The following is an 8,661-nucleotide window of genomic DNA, read 5'->3' on the forward strand; positions in this document are numbered from 1 at the left end:
AGGATGGTCTCGATCTCTTGACCTCGTGATCCACCCGCCTCGGCCTCCCAAAGTGCTGGGATTACAGGCTTGAGCCACCGCGCCCGGCAAGAATATCTTAAGATGACTTAAAAACACTGCTAAATAATTAAACTCTTTCTTAGCACTTTTTTCAGACATCTCCAGTTTAATGTCAACTGCATGGGTCAACAAACTACTATGGCCCCAATTTGCCTACTTTTGTAAGCAAAACTTTATTGGAGTACAGCCACACTCATTGCATTTATGTTTCTGTCAGCCCTGGTGTAGAGGATTTTATCCCTTCGTTCCTGCAAACACCTAGATCTCAAAGAATCATTTCTCTTCTGTATCTTATTAAACTGGCCTGTGAGCTTTCTGTGTGTTTCATTTCCCTCTATAGCAAACTGATTACCTCTTTGAAATTGGTCTTCCTTTTCTTTTTCTGCAACAGGATCGCAGTATGTGGTAGGGAAGTCTGAATGAAGGTGGCTGTCTGAAGGTGACATCCTGTTCTCTCTTCTGTCCTCTCGATCCTTATTTTGGCCACCTGGTAATTGGGGGGAGGGGTGGAATGCTAGTGTAAATTATGAAATGAAGTTGCATTAACTGTTTCCCCTTTACTTGAGAAAGGGGGCTGGGGGTGATTCCTGCCTTGCAATTGAGAAATAAAAGTTACCCAGCTTTCAGCACAATCTGTTTTGGGGTCATCAGAAAAAAGTTGTGGAGCCACTCCCCAGGGAGGAAAAAAAGAATATATTCAGAAATATATTATTACAGAAAGGAATCTTTGATCAGTTTTTAAACATTTAAATATAAGTAAGTGACTTTACCAATGTATTCTAATACACTTGTCGGCAGCCACTTCTGATGTTAGAACTTTGAATATAAACAGTAGTGTTCCCAAATTGTAAAAGGAAAGAGATTAAGTCCTTAATGTTGAAATGCGTGTCTGCCAAATCTTGCTTTGTGCTCAGCAGTAGAGCTATGAAATTCCATTGATCAGAGTGCTTGTTTCTGGCCTTTTCCTTTTTCACTTTTGCACGAGCCCTTCCACTTGAGCAGTGTGTCCTAAACTTTATTCATTAAGTGCTATCTTCATGAGTTTGCCTTCTCTGCACATTTCCTAATATTCTTTAACTCAGTTTTTAAAAAATACATATTTTTAATTTTTAAAATATGGAGTGACGTACAGATTTGCATGTCATCCTTGCACAAGGGCTGTGCTAATCTCTGTATCGTTCCACTGTTAGTAGATGTGCTGCCGAAATGAGCACTTCATCTTTTGTAAAGACGTGTTACTGTACCCAGGCTGGTCCAAACTCCTGGGCTCAGGTAATCTTCCCATCTCAGCCTCTCAAAGTGCTGGGATAACAGGTGGGAGCCATCAACTCACTTTTTAAAACTTAAATTTAAGCAAATTACTGTCTGTGAAATACAGGTTTCATGTATTAATTCTTTTATATTTGCCACTTAAAGGAACATGTAAATATTGGGTGTTTTGTTTACCTGAAACCATCTTTTATCTTTTTAGAGGGCACCAAGTTCATTTGGGGAAACATTCCCCTATGTGCTGGAATTTTAAAGCTTTGGTTTTGAACCAGAGTTGAATGGTAGATGGTGGAAGCTGCTTTAACTTGGAAGTGCTAGAGAAAGGAGGAGTCATGGGATGGGTGGATACTGGCTGCTAAAATACCCCTTGCTTGGACAAATTTATGTGTCCTGAAAATGAGGATATTTGGCTATGTGCATGGCAAAGCTTGGGATCATAGCCTTGCAAGAACAGTTGGTTGTTTTTCAACCCGGCCAAACATGCATGCACACACACGGGTACGCATTTCATATGTTTCATTTTCTTTTACAGGTTTGATCTTGCTCTTCTACCTAGTTTTTTATGGGTTCCTGGCTGCACTCTTCTCATTCACGATGTGGGTTATGCTTCAGACTCTCAACGATGAGGTTCCAAAATACCGTGACCAGATTCCTAGCCCAGGTAATTATCTTGCAGTTACGACTTTATTTTTTTTAGGTGGAGTTTCACTCTTGTTGCTCAGGCTGGAGTGCAATGGTGTGATCTCAGCTCACTGCAACCTCTGCTTCCCGTGTTCAAGTGATTCTCTGCCTCAGCCTCCCAAATAGCCAGGATTATAGGCATGCACCACCACGCTTGGCTAATTTTGTGTTTTTAGTAGAGACAGGGGTTCTCCATGTTAGTTGGGCTGGTCTCAAACTCCCCTCGACCTCAGGTGATCTGCCTGCCTCTGCTTCCCAAAGTGTTGGGATTACAGGCATGAGCCATCGCACCCAGCAGCAGTTACGACTTTTAACAAAATTGAGTTATAGTTTATCGTCACCATAAATCTGTTCTGTATAGCAGATAGAAGACAGCTAAACCTTGGAGTTGAGTAATATGAAGGTTTAAATTTTTTTGTTGTTTGATATTTGCATAGTGATTTAAAGACCTTTACATTCATATACTGATAAATTTTGAGAGTTTGAGTAGCTTGTTTTGGTTCAGTGTTTGTTTGTTTTGGTTTTTTCTCAGAAGTAAGCAGAAATGAATATTGCAAATTCTAGTAAAAGCCAAGTTTGAAGACTTTTATGAGTATCGTAGAGCAGTTTTACTTTGCTTTGAGTAATTAAGGTATGTATTTTGGCACTAGCTTGGGTTAGAGCTTTAGGCTTATAAAATACATACTTTGTGGTTCTAATTGGTTAGTAATGAAACTGGTAAGATGTTTAATAACAATACCTCATAGAGAACAAAATGCATATATTCTTCATATGTTTAACTCCTCTTGATATTCTTCTGGAAACGAAATTCATTATAGAGGAGAATATATGCAGTAAAAAACCGAAGCCTTTAAACCACATTTTCTACCTCCTGGTTTTTATTTTTTTTAAACTGTCCTTTATTTATTTATTTATTTATTTATTTAAGACAGAGCTTTGCTCTTGTTGCCTAGGCAATGATGCAATCTTGGCTCACTGCAACCTCCGCTCCCGGGTTAAGTGATTCTCCTGCCTCAGCCTCCCAAGTAGCTGGGATTTCAAGCATGTGCCACCATGCCCAGCTAATTTTTTGTATTTTTAGTAGAGACAGAGTTTCACCATGTTGGTTGGGCTGGTCTCAAACTCCCCACAACCTCAGGTGATCTGCCCGCCTCTGCCTCCCAAAGTGCTGGGATTACAGGCGTGAGCCACTGCACCAATAATAACCCAAGGTTATTATTCTTTACCTGCTATTTAAGTGATATGACTTACCATTGAACATGGTCTGATCTATTTCAAAAACACTGAACGCTATTAATATTGCATGAAATATATAAGCAGTAATGTGTTAAATATTTTTAAGTACACAGTTTTAAACTGAGCTTGTTAAAATTATTTGTCGCTTATTTTAGTATTTAAATTGTCATTAGTTTAAGTATATATACACACATACACATGTATATACGTTACATGTCATATATTAAATATGGGAGTGTTTAATATATCCCATATCTACATGTAACACATATCTAATATGTATAGTATATGTGTTGTATATGCTTGAGGATTAGCAAAAATTTTAGAATTGTTTTAAAGCCTTTGTGCAAGGTTGAATTAATAATCTAGATCTAATGCTTTTTTTAGGGGNCTGAGCTTGTTAAAATTATTTGTCGCTTATTTTAGTATTTAAATTGTCATTAGTTTAAGTATATATACACACATACACATGTATATACGTTACATATAACATGTATTATATGTACATGTGTGATATATTAAATATGGGAATGTTTAACATATCCCTTATATACTGTATTAAATATAGGAATGCTTGAGGATTAGCAAAAATTTTAGAATTGTTTTAAAGCCTTTGTGCAAGGTTGAATTAATAATCTAGATCTAATGCTTTTTTTAGGGGGTTTTTTTGTTTTTTGTTTTGTTTTGTTTTTTGAGACAGAGTCTCGCTCTTGTCGCCCAGGCTGGAGTGCAATGGCACAATCTCGACACACTGCAACCTCTGCCTCCCGGGTTCAAGCCATTCTCCTGCCTCAGCCTCTCAAGTAGCTGGGACTACAGGCATGTGCCACCATGCCCACCTAATTTTTGTATTTTTAGTAGAGACGGAGTTTCACCATATTGGCCAGGCTGCTCTCAAACTCCTGACCTCAAGTGATCCGCCTGCCTCTACCTCCCAAAATGCTGGAATTACAGGCATGAGAGCCACTGCGCCCAGCCAATCTCATGCTTTTTAAACAAGGAAAAGTTAAAGTTGGAAGCCTGATTGTTTCTTACAGATAAATCTGCTTGCCTTTTCTTCATTAGTAAGCTTAAGGAACATGTTTTGTATTACGTGGGTGTCAACTTCTGACAGGAAATTGTTGATGGTTGTACTCCACATCCAGTATGTGAAAACCACATTTTAACTACAGAGCAATATCTGCTATTGAAGGAAGAATATTTGTCCTAAAGTTTAAAATGCATAGACCTTTGTCACTGAAAAGGAGTTAGCTGTCTTAGGAATGTTTCCATACAGTTGCGATTTAAATGACAAAAGTACTTAGGCTTTGATTTGCTAAAGTTTTTATCCTTGTATTAATGGTACATTAGCAAAACCTAAAAGTGTTATTTGATTTTTAAAAAATGAATATAGAGAGTTCAAAGTAAAATTGCATCTTTTAAAAAGGAACAGATTATAATTAACTGTAGATAATCAAATTTAGGGAAGATTTCTAATCCATAATGTCTGAGATAGTTTTGAAGGTTTGAATTCTTTTTAATTTAGATGTCTATGCCTTCATAATTAGAATTGAGAAGCTATTGATAGTTTCAGTATACTGTGAACACAATTTTCCATGTAATTTGCTGAGATTTGCTTTTTAGAGATAAGAGTAAGGAAAAGGAGAGAAGGAAATTTGATAATCTCCCTCCTTTATCTCTTTATAGGACTTATGGTTTTTCCAAAACCAGTGACTGCATTGGAATATACATTCCATATGTCTGACCCAACTTCCTATGCAGGGTACATTGCAGACCTTAAGAAGTTTCTAAAACGTGAGTATGTTATTTTAGAGTAATGTCAAAGATTTTAGTTATTGAAATTAGTACCAAATTGTGATTACATTTAGAGACATCATTGTTAGAATTTGTATTACCTTTTATTTCCTTTTGTTAAACAGACAACTGAGCAAGTACATTTTATATACTTGTGAGACTATTCTAACTTATGGAAGGATGCAGGGACCTACTAATGGGCAGTAGATTTGATTTTTCTGTCTTCTATAAGTACACTAAGTTCTTTGAGATGTAATATATATTCTGCATTAAAACTAAATATTTTAGTTAACAGAGCAAATCTATATTGTGTGAAATAACTCCTCTGAGAACTTGGATCTTTTACATTCAATGTAGTGTTTTGTTGGGAATGGGAAATTGTGTTTATTATTTTAAAGTTATGTCTGTGTCTCATTTTTAATACATCAGTTGTTTTTCAAAGTTACCAGTTTGTACTGCTCTTTGAGAGCCACCTAGACCAGTTTTTCCTCCTGTTTTGCTTGGCCCAACCATTTACATGAATGGTGTTAACAGTCATATGAGTAATCATCAAATGCCCGAGCCTGTGGTTCATGATCAGCTCATCTCTTCCTCAGCCACACACACCTGCAGCTGCTCCCTAGAACATTACTTCATCTCATCTCCCATTCCGCTTTCCCTTTTATGTAGCTTAATTCCATGGTTTTTATTTCACTTTGACTTATACTGGTGCTCTAAAATCCTAGCCCTCTCAGTCTTTGTGTCACACACTGTGGCAGAACCCCACTCCTGGATAAAGCCATGTAATTACTAGATGTAGCTCATCCTTCTGTGCCCCTGCGCCTGAGCAGCCAGGTGCTGCTCTAGACAGATACTTAGCGGGACTAATAGCACTGTGAGCACTTGAGCACTTCCCTCAACTGGGCTTGCTTAACTGCCTGGTAATCCTATGGAATTTCTCTGGATAATTGTCTGAAGGGATTATTTCCAACTTTCACTCACTCCTTACCTTTTTCCTTGTAACTCACTCTCTTCATATAACCTGATTTCTTATTTTAAGAGATAATAGAAGAACTCAAATGGGAGCTCCTCCAGTTTCCCCATTGCCAGTAAAACAAATCTACAGTGGCAGCCATTTTTTCTGTCACATTTGTCCTCTGATGGGGGTCTGCCCTTCCTCGCCTGCTTTGGATCTCATCCTCTCTCACTGTCTCAGAAATAGACTGTGTACTCTCTCTTCTGGGATGTATTTAGCCTTTTTGTCTTTACCGGATCCTTCCCGTCAACTTGCAGAAATCTTCAACTCCCTCCTATCTTAAACCAAAAGTTGCTTTTAATCTCACATTATCTACTAGCTGTCTTCCTAAGTCTCTTTTCCTTGACAGTTAAATATGTAGTTATTATTTAAATAAAGACTTTTGTGAAAGTATCATCCATGGTTTAATACCTAAAAAAGGTCTGCAATGAAGTGTTCCCTGCCCTGCTCTCTTCCAGCGGAAGTCCTATTAATTTATTCACATATTTTTTGAGGGCCTACTTTGTGGCAAGCACTCATTTGGGTTCCAACAATGAACAGAAGAGAAATTCCTGTCTTTCTGGAGCTTAGTCTAGTGGTGAATTAGAAGATAGTACGCACTGAGGGGGAAAATAAAGCAGAAAAAGGAGATACAGGGTAAGTTGGGAAGGGTTGTGGTTTTACATGCAGAGTGGTCTAGGAAAGCCGTATTGAAAGGGAACCTTTGAGGGAAGATGTGAAGGAGGGAAAAGAACTAGCCATGGAAATGTCCAGCAGAGGAAGCAGTAGGTACAAAGGCCCTGAGGCTTATGGTGCTGATATGTTGAAGATTCATCAAGGAAATGAGAGGGGCTAAATGGAGTGAGCCCTGGGGAGAGGTGTAGGAGACTGAAGTTAGGAAAATTCAAGGAGGTCCAGACTGTGTAGGTCCTTAGAAGCCATTGTTAAGTTCTTTGGCTTTTACAGTGACCATGATGGGGGATTTTAAGCCGTGAATAATAACATGATCTAACTTGGATTTTTTTAAAGGATCCTACAGGCTGCTTTTTGAAACTAGACTAGAAGTAGGGAATGGGGAAGCTAGTTAGAAGGCTGTCACAGTAATCTAGGTGAGTGGAGACAGTGGCTTGGCAAGGGAGGGAGCAATGGAGGTTGTGAAAAATAGTCTGATTCTGGACACATTTTATTTCTTTTCTCTTTGTTTCCTTTGTCTGTTTGTCTGAGGTGGTGTCTCACTCTGTCACCCAGTGGCACAGTCACGGCTCACTGTAGCCTCAAACTCTTCGGTTCAAGTGATCGTCCTGCCTCAGCCTCTGGAGTAGTTAGGACTACAGGCTCACATCATCACACCTAGCTAATTTTTAAAATTTTTGTAGAGATGAGATCTCGCCATGTTGCACAGGCCAACTTCTGGCCTCAAGTGAACTAACAACTGGCCTCAAGTGATCCACACATCTTGGCCTCCCAAAGTGCTGGGATTACAGGCATTCTGTATCTATAAATATTACACTTTTTTTCGCTGGTTCTTGATTTTTTACTTTTATACATTATCACTTTTCTTTATTAGGTTATCATTTATCACTTTTATACATTTTCTTTACTTAGCTGACATGTCTCAGACCTTCCCCCTTTCTCAATTCAATAATAATTGTTTGCTATTAGTTTTATTTTTGGTTGCCTTTTTATACTTGGTTTTTATATCTTCTTCAATCATCTGTAGATACTCTCTTCTGACTTCCTTATTTGTAAACTATCATTTGAGGTATTTTCTTGAGTCTTTTTTTTCTGGAAAACTCTTTCCTAGAGCCCTTCCCCTCCTACTGCAGTTAGTACTATTTCTACATCAGCCTTTTACTCCCAGCTGTCCTTTGGGGAACTTCCTTTTACTACTTTCTTTAGTTGGATCCACTGTTTCTTGGCCCCTGCCCTTTTTTTCTCTCTTAATTTACTCCTTAGTTTTGATGGAGTACATTCTCAGGTAATTTTATAACAAAAGACACATGAAATGTAAATTTGAGCCCTTTCATTTCTGAAAACAAATTATTTCTGCCTTTATATTTGATTGTTTACCTCCGTACAGAATTCAGTTCTTTGTATTTGCCTTTTTTCTTTGAAAGTTTTTCATGTTCTTTTTCAATATTCTTTATCTCTTTTGAGTTCTAAAATTTCTATCTAGATTTCTGTCCCCAAAGTATTTTGCTGAGACTTGATTGCAGGTCTTTCAGGATGAAGACTTAAGTTCTTCAGTTCAGGGGAAGTATCCTCCGTTACTACTTTGGTAATTTCCTCAACTCAATTTTCTGGCTTTCTCTTTCTAGAACTATTCTGTTCGTTGGGTCTTGGACCTCTGGATTTTCTCTTATTTTGTTTTTACTTAATTTGACTTTCTGGGGATTTACTTTAATTTTCGACTGTTTTTTTGTTTTTTAAGACATTCATCTGTTGTTGATCCTTAGGCGCTCCTTTTTCATGTTTGACAGATATAATGCATCTGGTTAAAAAACAATGTCTTCTCTATTTTTCCTGCGGATACTAATTGGACTTAAATTTTTATCTTGTTCTAATTATCTCTTTCCTTTAGGGTCATTCATTCCTCCTATTATCTTGGTCTTTTTTTTTTTTTTTTT

The 8,661-nt window shown here is 37.7% G+C and overlaps 1 protein-coding gene and 1 non-coding gene across 2 annotated transcripts in view; one reads left to right on the forward strand and one right to left on the reverse strand.

The window, feature by feature from the left end:
* ATP1B3 (ATPase Na+/K+ transporting subunit beta 3) overlaps nt 1–8,661 on the forward strand; it is a 50,802-nt gene that overhangs the window by 28,400 nt on the left and 13,741 nt on the right. The window contains exons 2-3 of the mRNA XM_017523748.2: nt 1,862–1,990; nt 4,933–5,040. Of these exons, the coding sequence (XP_017379237.1) occupies nt 1,862–1,990; nt 4,933–5,040 (237 nt within the window). The remainder of the gene's footprint in view (nt 1–1,861; nt 1,991–4,932; nt 5,041–8,661) is intronic.
* LOC119470426 lies at nt 1,171–1,274 on the reverse strand. The gene has a single exon (XR_005199328.1). It is a non-coding gene; the product is annotated as a U6 spliceosomal RNA (small nuclear RNA).

The sequence above is a fragment of the Cebus imitator genome, unplaced genomic scaffold, assembly GCF_001604975.1.
Source record: "Cebus imitator isolate Cc_AM_T3 unplaced genomic scaffold, Cebus_imitator-1.0 Scaffold30, whole genome shotgun sequence".
NCBI classification, from domain to species: Eukaryota; Metazoa; Chordata; class Mammalia; order Primates; family Cebidae; genus Cebus; species Cebus imitator.